Below are 16,060 nucleotides of genomic sequence, written 5' to 3'. Positions count from 1 at the left end.
AAAGCATTTTTTCCCTACCAGTTATTTTTAAATAGCCATGCTAGATAAAAGAAAATAATCATCAAAAATTAACTCTGCTTTCATCAAAAAAAAAATAGTAGGTAATCAAAATTATTATATCCAATGAATTTTATATAATAACTCCAAGGGTAACTATGATGGTTCTTATTTCTCAAATTCATAACCAAAATAGTTATATATATCTTCCGCATTATAATCAAGCGTATCAAAGTCTGTATTACCATATTGAAGATATTTTTGTTCAAGCATTTCTGTCCAAGGCTGTACAAAATCTAACCCAATATTTGTACTTCCCGAAAACCAATCAATGGCTTTATCAGGTAATAACGGGTTGTCACTTGTTGATATTATGGTAGTGTCTAAAATAACATTGTCATTATTATGTATGATAGGATTGAAGGAGGAATTAACTATTGAGGCTTCGTTTTCTACTGTCATTATATCGGCATTGTTTTTGTTGCGTATATTTGAAAAGGATTTTGATGGTTCCACTATGGTCATATTACACTTTTTAGTAGTGTTGGAATCGTCCAAGTTGTTATCTTGATTTGGAACTACACATACTTTTACTTTCTGTTGCTTGTTAGTTTTATTTGTAGAGGCCAGTGTATTTCCATTATCCTTTGTATTAATCTTGTATAGAGGAGCAGTCGCAAAATCATTTGAATTGTCTTGTGAACGATTTTCTTTTATTATGATTTCACGATTTACTAATAATTTTTTGTTTTGTTCCTTTTTTAGAGTCATTTCTTTACAAAGATATAATAATATTGCTGAATATCTTAACGCCAAATGTAGTTCATCAGGGCTTGCTTCTTTTAATGTTATTGCAGCCAATTTGATAACATTAAGGGTTTCATCAAGAGATATACAACACAGTTTTAAAATGGTTCTAGCCTCGGAATTCCCGACCGTCTCACCTGAGTTGGTCAAAGTTAAATAACATTTTACCAGGAAAGAAACGGCACGAACTATTCGCATTACCCATTTGACTGGCATGTATTTTAATAATTTTAATTTATGTACTCTGACTGCTGAATACAATATTTCTTTGGCAGCGTTGTAAGCTTTTGCAACATATTTAGCACTTTTAGTAATTTCATTCATTCTTAATTTGGATTCTCTTGCATCAACTTGTAGTGCTAAAGAATAAATATATAATTGGCAATAATAATAATCACATAATAATGATTCATGCATAATTTGCTGTGTGTAATTATGTACAGTTCTCTTGTCTTTCTTTATTGAAATTTCATAAGCTTTGCCAGGTAAAATTTTCATACATTCTCTATAAGTATCATACCAGCCCTCGATTAATGGTGTTAATATATTAAGAACAGCGAGATTATGTACTTGGTTATTAGATGCCAATTTTCTTCTTCCTTTGTCATAGTATATTGTATCATATCCAATAAGTATGATACGTACTAATTCAATATTGGCTCTCTGACTAAAAGAGAATTTTAAAGGGTATGGAAGTTGATTTTGTTGTTGATGCTGAATAATCTCATCGTTATTTCTGGAATAATATAAAATATATTCATCATTTAAAAATTCCCTTTCTAAGTCTGTTAAACCACCTGGTCGTTCAATTTGAGCGGCTTTTAATATTTCGATCCACTTTTCTTTCTCTGGGTCGTCTTTTAATATTTGTTCTAAATAAAATAATTCATTTCCAATATTCGTTTGACCTTCTTCTTTACATATTTCATATGAGGTGATAGTTCGATATTTTTGTCTTTCAAAACTAATATCACTGAAGCTTTCAGAGAGGACGGATTTTTGATTCATATTCATTGAAGTCAAAGCATCTGATATATGAGCTGCAACAAACACTTTTGTGCTTGTTTCAAGAAATCCCATATCTTGAGCTAAACGAACTGCAGTACCTGTGAGCATCCAGGACATTCTGTCACTTCTCCTAATTGCACCAATACCTGTACTTTCCTCATTACCTTTACTATTAGCTTGGATATATTTATTTTTATCCGTATTTGCTTCTTTGGTGCTATTAGCATAATCAGCTTTTTTCCAGTGTATTTGTCTGGGATTCCATTCAGTAAATATAATAAATGCTAGCACAGTTCCAATTGATCTTGTACTAGCTTCAGCCCATATGGTTTGAGATATAAGTTTTTGGCAAATATCCCACAGTTGTTCATGAACCCTAATATTACGTTTATTATCTCTACCATTATTATATCCAATTTCATTGAATGTGTGATACCTTGTAGCAATGGTTAGTATTGCACAAAGTAATATAGGATATTGTGCCAATTCAGTTGGATCATGTAACTGAAGTGGAATGTTTGGAAAATAAGGATGCATAGTCGAAAAATAAAGTCCAATGAATTCAACTGCCTCTTCTTTTGTCAACAAGCCGGTGGGACCAATATAGTTAAAGTCAGAAAGTACTCTGTCAGGTCTTGGTCTAATCTTAGTTAACTTGTCTATAAGGAGGGAAAATGGTTTTTCAGGTCCATTTAAGTTATATAATGATGCAATAGCAGACTTATGCAAATTTCTGGTAAGTTTTCCGTTATTAGATAATGGTTCTTGCTTGTTATCAACAAATCTTTTTGACTTTTCAGTAAAAAGATTGTCTTTATTTAATTTGTCTTTTGCGCTTTCGACGGTATTATGTTTTGCAACTGTTCCAGCTGCATCAGCTAAAAATTGCAGTGTAGTTTGCATTGAAGCTAGTTCTAATCTCCATTTTTTACCACCGGAAAAATCATCATGATCTGTTATGTCTTCTCTATTTGTCAAATGTGTACTAATATTATTCTCAAGATTTTGCTTGGATGTGTCCTTATGATTTTTAATTTTATCTATCTTATCATTAGGGGATAAATTGTTGGGTTCTCTATCAGGGAACTTCACTAATTTAACTGTCCCATCTTCATTGGAAGATTTACAGGATACCTGTACGTTATTGATATCAGATAGTTTATTTAATGATTTAATTTCTTGTGAAACAGAAGTAGCATTGGCATTAATGGATACAGTATCAGTTACAATAGTTTGGCAATTCTCACGTATAGTATTTGTAAATAGACATTCCCTCTGTTGTCGTATACATCTTTCACAAGGTGGTGGATGTGGGTTATCTACAGGACCCAAATCGCATTTAACTTTCCTTATTCTGCAGTTTAAACATGCTTTGTAGTTTCGTTTCCATTTAAGTTTTTTTATTCTAACGTTCTTATTTAAACAATCTTTATTTTTAACAATCTTTTCCTGCAGATTATCAGATATCATAGAGCATCACTTATTATTTACGTTATGGTATATTTAGAATAACATATATGTTATTTTTAATAGTGTTACTTTCCAACTGAAATATTATCTTTTTTTTTTTTTCTCTACTTCATGAATTATATTAAAGAAAAACCATCACTAATGAATAAGATAAAATTATAGCAAAGTAGGAAGCAACATAAAAAGAAAGAACACTATAAGTACTTAGAAGCTTATATACTTATATTTGTTACATAAATAAAAACATTTTGTTTATATTTAAAGGATCAAAATTGTTGTTATTATTGTTAAATGTTTTTTTTTTCATTTATTTCTATAGTAAAGTTATTAAATCACAATATCTAATTTCCAATGTCAGGTATTGATGTTATAGACTTATATATATGCTGTAGATCTTAGTAGACCATAGTTCTGAGCTCATACTAAGTGAATTATTAACAGTCATGGGACTTGTAGAAGAAACTAGTAAAACTTTATTGAGCTTTTTTTTTTCGCATTATCACCAACTTTGGTTAATATTTATTTATCAAGTTGTAGTTCGGAAATTGTATTCTTTTTACTATAATAAAAGTTAGCAACACTATCTGTGACATGTGTACTGTATGTGTATCATTATTACATATGTAGCCATAAGGACATTACAGATCTTGTTTGAACAAATTTTCACATGTACTAATGTAATTTGACCTTACTACTGTGAATAATGATGGTTGACAGAGGTTTATATAAATAAAGGTTTAGTTGGTATCTAACCATTTTTTTTCTTTTAAGCAATTGATAGCACAATATTGTTATTTTGACTTTATTGCTTATCTTGCTAAAGTCTAATAAGGAATAAATATAAATAAATATAGGAGCTGTAACATAAAACAAAAAAAATAAAGATGATCACCTTATTTCTCGAATTGGCATTAGTTTTCCAACCAGCCACTAACAAAAAATTACACCATAGAAAATCAGGTCACTAAAACTCTGGAAGATTCAAGTCATTTGAATTAAAATTATTGTTTTGTGATGCTATACAATTTTGAGAATTGGAAATATCGGTATTTTAGGCATCACGGTTAATAATGGATTCAGATGAGGTTTCAACTATATTTGAAAATACATCAAACTCCGATCTATTATTATTCTAGCTTAATGAGTGACTGATGTTGATACTTCCTAATGTACTGGTTTTGTGCTTCTTTGTCATGGATTTTTTAAATAAGATGAAAATATCAAAAAGAAGCAACTTCCAAAGAAGATGAGGGCGTAGTATAATGGCTACTTGTATTATAAGAATCATTTTCAGATCACGAAAAAGGCAAACTAATTAAAAAAATGTCAGAAATAGTAGATTGAGTAATAGATCGAGCAGTAAGATTGGATAACTCCGACCATTTTAGAAAGGATCTTTGGATTTCGATGTTGCATAGAACAAGTAAAACAGGAAATAGAGAAATTAGGGTTAGATATTTTTCCTTGTTTCCATGTGGAAGTTAAAGATTGCTAGGAGTGAGGTTAAGTATATGATTTCTCTCCCATTTATTTGTTTTTTCTTTTGAATAAAAGAAAACAAAAAGGTGGAAATATGAAGGTTATTAAAGAAAAGAAAAAAAAAAGCACACGCTCGCAAACATATATATGTATGTATACATATATATATATATTGATTATTCCAGTCTTCTTCTTTTCGAATCATCATATGAAACATCACTATTAGGAGTTGTCATTGATGACCCATTTGATTTATTTTTACGTTTCTTAGACCCACCGAGACCACCTCCACTTTTTCCGGTCCCATCCAAATCGAATGCTAAATCTTCCAATTGAAAACCTGCCGATGGATTTTGAAATTCACTTGGATATGATCTCTCAAATTGGGATAAGACATTTGAACAAAGATCCCAGTCGATACCAGCGCTACTCTCGAATAATTTGGAGTCTCTATTAATCAACATCTGTCTCCAATCTTTGTCATCTGTCATATCAGTAGGACGGTGGACTTGGTTCATCATATCTGCATTTGTATTAAACATAATTGGTGCCAGCTCACCACCTTTACCATTCTCACGGGTCGGTATAACGGAGAATTTGCCGGAAAGGTCGCTTATTTGATTTTTGTAAGATTTACGTAGCTTTATAGCTTTTGATCCATCTATATTAGTTCGTGCAACTTGACGTGATATATCAGACAAATGATAGACAGATATTAAATCATCCAATGGATTTGGCTGCTGTATGGGGTAATTGATTGATGGGTCAATATAATAATAATAGGCAGGAATGGTTTGTTCAGTCATTTCTGGAGTATTTTTTTATTATCTATGTTATGTGATATTATTTTTGTGTATCGGTTATTTGGATAGTAGTTGTTAAATGGTGCTAACGTTTGTTTTTTTAAGGTGAAAAGTGGTATTATCTTAGTTGATGCCTGTGTTTATATATATATATATATATATATATATTAAGGGAAAGGAGGCAAGCTAATTATGCATTAAATTAATGTGTGTGACAACGTTCTCTTTCTTTTTTTTTTGTTTTGAAGTGCGTATTCTCAACAATATGATTTTGTAGTTTCAAAAATTACCAGTACTAAGCATATAACTTTGTGTTTTTACTGCTTTCTTTTTTTTTTTCTTTTTCTTTCCAATTTTTCAACTTATGAAATTTTCTGTGTTTTTTTTTTGTTTTTCCAATATAGCAGTAAGAAAATGAAAATACCAAAGAATTTTTCTTACCCTTTTTCTTTTGTTTTTCTGTCAAAAAAAAAGAAAAATAAACACACTTTTAGGCAAACCAAAAAAAAAAAAACAAAGACCCTAAAGAGGAGAAAAACTTATATTAACATTATTGTTGAAATCTATGCCATTTAGGGAAAGTCTCTTTTTTCTAATGTTTGATTTGGTATTTTTGTTTTTGTCTTACTTTCTTATTGTGAAGATTGTTCGTATACAGAATTACATAATACAGCATGAGACGAATTCGCAACAGAGTTAGATTGTGTCGTTTAAGAGATCGTGCCTTATAATGTTCTTTCCTTTCTCTTACTTTTTCTTACCTTCTTCTTTCTTCTCTTTTAGGTGTCAGTTTGCCTATCACATTCCTAGGTGTGTATATAATATATAAAATACTGATGCCTGTTATTCTTTCCCTACTTTCCCCTTTTGTGTTTCCTTTCTTTTTATATAGACGTAGTTTTGCCTGCTCCTTTGTACTGTTTCTTTGGAAATTATATTAAAATCTATATTGGATTTGTTTTTTCATGTTCTACAATTGGTTTGAATTTCCAAAAGAGGTGGTGGTAGTTAATGAAGGAACATTACTAGGTATATGAAATTATTTATAAATTTTATTTTATTTTCTTGTTTTCTTTGTTTTAATACTTGATTTTTTTTTTCAGTTTTCTTCTTTTTGGACCAAGCAACTTTTATTTTCCTTTGGATCATTTATAGTTCTTGCTCTGATTTACAGATAGTATGATTAACATTAGCAATCTGTATATGATAAAACTATAAATGGTACTACCATTAATTGTTGTGAGCTAAGTAGAGTGTTAGTGTTGAAATAGAATGTTTTATGATAAAATAGATAGAACAATAAGATTTTAGCAGACACTAAACGATAAATTGTTGAGTAATAATTGTTGAGAGGTCACCAAAAGTTGTTGAGTTTATTTATTAAATATCTTACTGTTCGTAGAGGAAAATGGCTGAATATTAACATATATAAAGCCAAGGATTTCTTCATACATTATTTTTATCTTATTTACAATCTTTCTATATTATTATTTCTATGTTGTATATAAAGAAAGAAAGTGAAGAACTTTATTATAATTTTGTATACTAAATCTGTTTAATATAATATTGAGAATGTTTACTATATATCCAATGAATAAAGGCGCTCATCCTCAACAGTTAGTTACAAAAAGAAATAGTTAAATAGGATTTTGAAATGTTTGCATTTTGCGTTTTAAGTTTTGTTGAAAAACACAAGTAAATTAAAAATCGACCACGCAAAATAAACATAATAACAAAGCACTTCAAAAATTGAAAAGTAGAAGATTTAATATCTATCTTTATAACGACTTAAGTGTTAAAAAATTATACAAGTATTGTACATTATTTTTATATATTGTTGACACTAGGCTTTGGAATAAAAAATTCTATTAACATTCACTTTAATTTAATATAATAAGATAATAAAACTTACAGTAGGATATTGGTGGTATTGTAAGTTCTCAGCTATTAATAGTGGTATATTAGTGGAACTACAAATTATTATTATGTTGCTTGGTTCTCTTCCTTCTACACAACTTATATACAAGATACAATATTATACAGTGTACTAATTTTATCTTGAGCCTTCTTTAATATAAATTTTCATAACTTTTTTTAATCACATGGTACGGCGGATTTAGGTGATTAAACATAAATCTAGTCATAGCTCAACATATATCATATTTATAATTGAGTATATTCCTGTATACTTTTTATTCTTCCCCTGAAAGATTTTTCTTTTTAAAATTCTAGTCATTTTTCTATAAAAAAATACTAACAGTTTACTAAGAACATTCTTTGGGTAAGCCAAACTAATGTATACATTTTCCATTTTTTAATAGTTATTCCATCCTGGCTCTAGTTCTTATCCTTACTCTAATGCATATTATAAAAAATTTATAAGAAGGAAGCGTTGTAGAAAATGAATTATCCTCATGAAAGTAGTGTCCTTTTATATTCTTATAAAACCCAACTGAATATCCATTTCCTGTTGTATTACGAATCAATTATAATTGTAATTGATTGATTAATTATGTTACTGTTGTTGGTATAAATAACCAAAAATATTCAAAATATTTATTTTTTTATCTTTTCAATAAAGGTAGCACTCAGCTTAATAACAGGAAACTGTTGTAATATGATGTGGTCAGAGTTTTGCGTTATTCAGGAAAGCGCTAGAAATATCAAACAGATAATCTATTAATAATCGAGACAATAATTGATACAATCGGTAATGCAATTATTAATACGGTCTTATATATTAACGGCTATATCGTGCTTATATAATTATGTTGGAATTTGGAGCCTTCTGCGTCCATGGTAATGATAGACATCATTAAGTTATAGATACTTGTTATGTTTTTGTATTAAATACCTGTACATATTTATTATATAGTGTATTCAGTATACATTCTTTTATTTACTTTAAGTTTTCTTTTAAAGTTTTTCATTTCTTTTCAAATCTTCGAAAGACATATTTGGTGACAATTAAAATGTTTTCCTGATATTATGTACATCCGTACACCACATAATATATAGAAAAACTAATTAAAAATAATTCTTATGAAAATGACAGTAATAAACTCTCATTTTCCAACATGCCCCTTTAATTGGTTTTTCTTATAACTTCCTCCTGTTCACTATAACTTAATGATTTCCATTACCAGCATTCCAGAGGACAGTGATTGGAAGCAACTCTTTGGGTGTTAATTCATGTTGTACAATCATTCTTAATTTATTTATATCTTTATTAGTAGTGGATTTTGTTAATGGATCTGCAGGATTTTCTTTTCCACTGATTTTTCTTAGACTTAAGTCTGAATCTAATATTCTTTCTTTTAATCTTTCAATTCTAAGTCCCAAAAATTTGGTTCTTGCTTTAAAATAATCTTGTTTCAACCAGTCCAATGCTGGTTTGGAATCAGTAATTACACATATTCTTATGTTTTTAAAATCCATCATCTTTTCTAATTTCAATTTTAATAGCAATGCAATTTTCTCAGCCTGATTTATGGCATCTAATTCAGCTTCTGCTGATGATGTACATAAAATTGATGATTTTTTTGAAAATCCATGGAAAAAATTGTTTCCTAACCATATTAATGCACCACATCTTGATTTAAGATCAAATTCAGATGCTAGCGAAGCATCTGAAATCACCGTGATGTTTGATATATTTTCTACTTCTTCTCTTTTAAAAACAGTCTTTGTATCTTGTGTTTTATAAACATATTTTAGTATTTGTTCGGTTAACTCAATTACCTTTTTATGAGGATATAAAACTAATCGAGCCATTTTACTTACTGCACATTCTATATCAATTCTTCCTCTAGACCTAATATAATTTAATTTACCGATTAACTCTTGTAAATATCTTACTTTCTTCTTGTATTCCTCTTTAGTCATAATTAATTTATCTTGTTTTGGATTTATTTTAAACTTATCAATATCTGGAATCATTTCTTCTTTTAATTTATCATTTAATATCATTGGATGTTCCTTTTCTAATCTCTTTATATAGCTAGTCATGCTTAATGCTATCTCCCCTTTTTCATAATCATAATTCAAATCCATTCCCAAAATATCTGTATTAAGCATATTATTTTTCATTCCACCAACTATTTTTATTGAGAATTGTTTTTCCAATGTATTTATAAATTCATCTAATTCTTGATCTGTTCTAGCAGCAATTATACAATCATCAACATATGCTGCTATCATTAAATTACCATCCTTTGAAACGAATAATCCAGGTGAGTAAATATTATCATATAGACCCATACCATTCATAGACTCTTTTAAGGTTTCATTCCATCTTTTAGGGCTTTGTTTTAGTCCATACAATGCCTTTCTTAATGGAGTAACCTTTCTTGCATTTTTTGGATGTTGTATATACAACTCTTCATTTAAGGTTGCATATAAAAATGCATGGTTGATATCTAAAGTCTTTAATTTCATCTTCTTATTGTTAGCAATAATCAATAGAATTCGCAATGAATCAAGACTTAAAATGGATGTTTCAATATCATTATAACTACTGCTTGTTTGTTGATCGCCTCTACAAACAATTCTGGCTTTATAAGTTCCATCTCTCTTAATCGTAAAAATAGAATTTGTTCCTACGATTTTATCCTTTTGTATTTTACTTTTGTCTATGGCAATATTCAAATCAATTACTTTCATATTAACTAGATTTTGTAATTCTTTATTATACGCTTCTATGAATTTAATCTTTTCTTCTAAATTTTGATTCTCAGTTATAGCTTGTTTATAAAATAATGCTCTAATCTTTCTTTCTGGAACACTTTCCCCCCGTGATTCAGGTGTGAATTCTTCCCATTTTTCTGTAGGAGTAATATAACGAATTATCTTTTTCTTCTTAAAAATCTTCTTAGGGTGTAAGTCTTTATTTTTTTTATCAATATTAGTTAAATTAATCTTGGGGATATTATCAAGATTGGTTTCTTCGAAGTTGTTTTCTAATAATCTTTTCTTTAATTCTTTAATTTTAGGTTTCCTTAAGGAAGTAAAGTTTTTTTTTGTCCAGTCTGTAGTATTGGTTGATTTAGTTAAATTATCTTCCTCTTTTGGTAATGTAGATACTAGTGAAACAGATTCTTTAGCATCATAATACTTTTCTTGTTCTTCGTCAATCTTAGCAACACTAATATCATTACTTTCCAGTGCCTTTTCTCTTTCTAGAACTTGTTGTAAACTGTTATTTTCATTGTTCTTTTCCTTTTCCTTTTTGTGTTCAGTTTCTATCTTCCGTTTTATAAAATTTTTAACATTGTCATTAATTTCTTGATGTAATTTATTATTAGTTGATCTCAATGATTTTGATGATTTCTTTAAATTATGTCCTATCTGACCTGTTATGTTTGTATCCATTGTTGTTATTTCTTCATGTTTCAAAATATTTTCTGCGCCTTCATTATTGCTTAATTCTATTTCTGATACTTTCCGTTGTTCAACATTATCTTTTTCTTTTTGTGTGTCTTCTTGTTCTATATTAAGAGTATCAGGTTCCTGTAGTGTTATATTGAGGTCATTCTCTAAGACTAGTTGTTTATCAGTTTCTAATTTCTTTTCTGTTGTATGTGTTTCGTTAAGTTTCTCCAAGGCATATGCTTTACTATGTTTAAATGAGTCTTCAATAATGTTTGTTTTAATTTCTTCCTGTTCAATCTTATTTTTCAATATATCCTTCCATTTACTTACCAATGAGTCTTGCATGAAACTAGCTTGATCATTTTCTTGAGATTTATATGTGCTGTTTAATTCCGGATATTGTTCGACACCAGTATTTTTATTATTATCATTATAATTAGTTTCTGGTTCATATTTGTTCACATTCAGTTCATCTTGTTCATCCTGTTCTGTGTCTACAGTATTTTGAGAAGTAATCAGCTCTTCTCCTAATGACTCTCTTGATTCCGTTTCCTCGCTGATATGTTCTTCTTCAACTTCAAAATCGTCAAACAATTCATCTAATTTAATATTTTCTATGCTTCTAGGTTCAATAATTGGCGTTACATCGTTAATTTCTTCTTGGATGTCATTTAGTAAATGTTCTTTAACTCTTATTTCATCTTCGTGTAAAACATCTACCAGATTATCATGTTCATTTTCAAAATCTGATGGTAACAATGTTACTATTTCATTCTCGTCATAATCAATGTCATTTATATCTCCAATTTTGTTTTTGACCTCATGTAAAAATGTACCAATAATATCATATCCTTTCTTCTCATTTAAACTGTGATTTATTGTATAATCTGGTAATATATAATTTGTGGTACTTATCACTCTTTTTTCTTTTGGTACATAAAAATAATATCCAAAACCTTTTGGATCCTTGGATAGTGTTATAGCCCTTTTTCCTGGTGCTTCTGTTTTTCTGCTTCTGTAATCCCATATCATAGCTGGGGCACCAAATGGTATGAATGATCTTAATTTAATTTTCACTTTATGTTTTGATATTTTCATTAATGGTGATTCTCCAACATTTTTGTTATATACGCAGTTTCTCACATTCACTGAAGCTTTAGCTGCATATGTCCAAAACCTTAAGGGAAGTCTTGATTGTAGCAATAATGTTCTTGTGTCCTCAATAATTGTTCTTATACCTCTTTCAGCTCTTCCATTAGCTTGGTGATCTTCAGTAGAAGTATATATAATATTAATACCGTTTTCGTGAGCTAATTCTTCAACTACGTGATTGTCAAACTCTTTACCCCTATCCATGATTAACTCTTTAACTTTTACATCGAATTGTTTTTCAATCCAATTTATATTGTATCCAATTTGTTCTCCTATTTCATTTTTATTTTTCTTGATATGGGTTGTTGCAATAATAAATCTCGATACACTATCCACCATTATGAGTAAATATCTTTCTTTAACATGCTCAACAGGACCAAATATATCCAAGCTCCAAGAAGCACCTGGTTCCTTTTGTGAAGTGTAGTGATTCATAGAACCAGTATAATGAAAGTGTCGATGTAATTTACCTGAAGCGCATATCTCACACCATATATTTTTAGAATTTTTTTTATCATTTATCATTTTCACATCATCAAAATTGTTCATTTCTATTGATTTTATTATTCCACTGGCTGGAAAATGATTTAAACGTAAGTGAGCTTCTAAAAGTGTGATATTAGGTTTTATCGCTAATGGATTAATAGGTTTAACTGCTCTAATTATCTTATCAGTCATCTTGACAGCTATAATTTTATCTGTATCGACCCATATGGTGTTTCCTAATTTTAAGGTTTTCGTATCAAACTCATTTTCTTTGTTCACTAGCGATTCATACCCTTTGTCTAAGGTAATGCCAGTTTCTTGATATAGTTTGTCTGCAGACAAAATTGTTGCATCTTGTTTTGGAGAATAGTATGCTGTAACACCAATTATTTTATTTCTACCTCCTTTAATTGGTAGTATCCCTTCTCCAAGTATTTCTATTGGGTTTCTATCATCCCCTACACCCCAATATTCTGGTCCTTTTATCAATGATGAAAAGTTTAATAACCAGTCTTTATTGTGTACCAAATGTATACCAGCAGCTGTATCAATAACTACTTTGTCATTAGTTTTATTTTTTGAGTATGTTTTTTTTATCTTTATATTGTACTTATTATGTATATCTTTAATGTTTGATTCTTTTCGAGTCTGTTGTTTTTTGTTCTTTTCGATTTTCATATTCTTTTCTCTGGAATCTATGTTAGTATTCATGTTCTTCATTTCTTTCTTGATGGTATTCAGTTCATTTACCTTTTCTTTTATTGATCTAGTGTTCTGATTCATTGATTTCACCAGGCCTAAGTAACTTCTTCTCTTCCTTGTCTTCTTTCTTATTATAATTTATTCCTTTCAAGTAAGTATTGTTATTATTGATTTTTCTACAATTTTTGGCATAATGTAAACACGAATTACAGTTAATACATCTTCTTTTTTCAATACGGGTTAAATTTTTTGATTCACAGTATTCTATATTCATCAATCTAATTGAATCCCGAATTGCTTTTATATATTGTTCAACATTCAATTGCCTTAAGTCACCTTTTAATTTACCGGTTAAAAAATTGTTAATCATTTCTTGTTTTACGTTTTTTGTTAATGATTCTTCAATTTTTGTTTTTAAAAAGTTATCATTTATTCTATAGAAATCATCTTTTACATGGCTCCATTTCTCTAAGTTCACCATGTACATAAATTCCTTGGTAATCCTTTCTGGTTCAGTACAGAACTCATCAACAATCAGTTCTTTCCACATTCTGTCCTTAACTCTTCTAGGGAATTCTTCACCTAGTAGCTGTTTAATAAACAAAATAGCTTCAATACCTGATTTTTCATCCAAGTCAAAATTTTCCATATCATCAGTCATAGAATTAATAACAATGTTTCTAATTATTTCCTCTTCATTTTTATCTATTTCTATTTTACCTGTCAATTGTGTAACATCATCAAAGTTCCATGATTTTAGATATCTGGATAATGATCTGAACCAGATTGGAATTTCCTCAATTTTAGATAATTTCTTGTTAAATTTATAGTTATCATTTTCATAGTAATATTTAATAATATTGCCATCTAAATTTTTAAAAGTATAATAAAAACCATATTCATCTTTCTTTGATAAAAGTATGTAACCTTTATAATTATTTATTTCTTGATTCTTTGGAATAAGATCTATCTTTTGTTCAACATCTATATTTTTTTCTATGTGAACATTGTCCATGTCTTTTCCAATTTTTAAAATCTTTTGTAGGGCCTCAATCAATTCCCCTAACTCTTTAGTTTTCTTTGTCTTTTCACTTACAGTCAAATCTGTATTAGATATGACTTGTACAATTTCTTTTTTCAAGTCATTGATTTGATCATTGATGATTTTATCGTTCCCAGTATCGTTATCATCAACAACGGCGACGCTACCATGTTGGAATTTGGAGCCTTCTGCGTCCATGGTAATGATAGACATCATTAAGTTATAGATACTTGTTATGTTTTTGTATTAAATACCTGTACATATTTATTATATAGTGTATTCAGTATACATTCTTTTATTTACTTTAAGTTTTCTTTTAAAGTTTTTCATTTCTTTTCAAATCTTCGAAAGACATATTTGGTGACAATTAAAATGTTTTCCTGATATTATGTACATCCGTACACCACATAATATATAGAAAAACTAATTAAAAATAATTCTTATGAAAATGACAGTAATAAACTCTCATTTTCCAACAAATTATACTATTTGCTTATTGTATTCTGCATTCGATGTTCGGTGGTTGCTTTGTTGGTTGTTCATTTTATATATAATATATTTAAATTATGTGTAAGAGAGGAGTAACAGAAAATAGTTCCATCTACAGAAAACGTTGTCCTTTTATATGTTTTCTGGAACTCGATCAACTATTCAACTTGATATATTAATGAATTAGTAATCCATATCTTTATTATTAGTTACAATAATATAATCGAAGATCATAGAACATTTAGAACAATATGTTATGGTGGAGCAGTAACAAAAATGTGTGAACACGCTGTATACTAGGTGGCAAATGGACGCGTTGAACTTAAAACACAATAGAGCACTTTAGATTCAGATAGAATCTTATATAATCCCGGTAGTGTTACCTCCTTATTCTACAGCGAAAACCACGTTCTTTTGCGGATTTAGCTCAGTTGGGAGAGCGCCAGACTGAAGAGTTATGACTTCGGTCCTGTTATCTGGAGGTCCTGTGTTCGATCCACAGAATTCGCATTTTTGTTTTATGTAAAAATATATATCATTTAATACGACATTATATGTAAATAGAACCATCTGCAGTTTTTTTGTTGTAAAACATAAGATTCCAACAGAGAATTATGTTTTTCTCAAATAGAAATACTATCAGGAGTATCCTCTGTGTAATGTGTAGTTCACATATTTGAATGCAAATCATATCAACATGGAAAAACGAGAACTCACCAATTAATACGCCAACTAGCTAACGCACAGTGATAGATGACAACATGATCCACAAATGCAAAGTTTTATTATAATGAAAGTATATTGGATAATAGGTAGATATCTATGACGTAAACTTGTGACTTTATTGTGTAAGAAAAAGTTTTTATCTTTTGATTCTTTGTCAAGTATTATATATGTTTTTATATAAATATCAATTACTTTAAAATTTGATAAACATTCACCATGGAGGTGAACCATTATGAAAAAAACAACCGAGCAACCGTTACGTTATCATTTTCAAAAAAATTTGTACACTTAATACATAAATAGCCATTATATAATTATATTCAAAGATCAGAACCTTCCTACAAACTTGATAAAAATTTCTGTTTATGAATCCTTGTATTAGATGTAACCTATTAACATGTAAAATTTGGATAAAAATAAACAAGGGCAGCCTAAGAATTAAAAAAAATAACTTAAGTTTATATAAAGGAATAGGACGGTCTCTTTTTTCATTTTTTTTGCTCAATAGAATCATTTTACGCTAAGCGTA

At 29.1% G+C, this 16,060-nt stretch overlaps 4 protein-coding genes and 1 non-coding gene across 5 annotated transcripts; 1 reads left to right on the top strand and 4 right to left on the bottom strand.

Moving 5' to 3' along the window:
• Nucleotides 1-165: 165 nt before the first annotated feature.
• Nucleotides 166-3,282, bottom strand: ARO80 (Aro80p; the record flags this gene model as incomplete). Its single annotated transcript, XM_064858373.1, has 1 exon — nt 166-3,282. One exon carries the CDS (start codon nt 3,280-3,282, stop codon nt 166-168), a length of 3,117 nt encoding a protein of 1,038 aa, XP_064715080.1.
• A 1,655-nt stretch (nt 3,283-4,937) lies between these two features.
• Nucleotides 4,938-5,567, bottom strand: ROX3 (Rox3p; the record flags this gene model as incomplete). Its single annotated transcript, XM_064858372.1, has 1 exon — nt 4,938-5,567. One exon carries the CDS (start codon nt 5,565-5,567, stop codon nt 4,938-4,940), a length of 630 nt encoding a protein of 209 aa, XP_064715079.1.
• Nucleotides 5,568-8,690: 3,123 nt separating this feature from the next.
• Nucleotides 8,691-13,292, bottom strand: PWA37_001754 (uncharacterized protein; the record flags this gene model as incomplete). Its single annotated transcript, XM_064858371.1, has 1 exon — nt 8,691-13,292. The coding sequence occupies one exon, from the start codon at nt 13,290-13,292 to the stop codon at nt 8,691-8,693; it is 4,602 nt and encodes a 1,533-aa protein (XP_064715078.1).
• A 46-nt stretch (nt 13,293-13,338) lies between these two features.
• PWA37_001753 (uncharacterized protein) lies at nt 13,339-14,532 on the bottom strand (the record flags this gene model as incomplete). The annotated part of the gene is made up of 1 exon (XM_064858370.1): nt 13,339-14,532. The coding sequence occupies one exon, from the start codon at nt 14,530-14,532 to the stop codon at nt 13,339-13,341; it is 1,194 nt and encodes a 397-aa protein (XP_064715077.1).
• Nucleotides 14,533-15,220: 688 nt separating this feature from the next.
• On the top strand, nt 15,221-15,316 carry PWA37_001752. Its single transcript has one exon. It is a non-coding gene; the product is annotated as a tRNA-Leu (tRNA).
• Nucleotides 15,317-16,060: the final 744 nt, after the last annotated feature.

The sequence above is a fragment of the Arxiozyma heterogenica genome (genome assembly GCF_036370985.1).
Source record: "Arxiozyma heterogenica strain weizmannii chromosome Unknown scaffold_17, whole genome shotgun sequence".
Taxonomy (NCBI): Eukaryota; Fungi; Ascomycota; class Saccharomycetes; order Saccharomycetales; family Saccharomycetaceae; genus Arxiozyma; species Arxiozyma heterogenica.
Note: the sequence above shows the minus strand (reverse complement) of the source record. Positions and strands in the feature narration are given on the sequence as shown.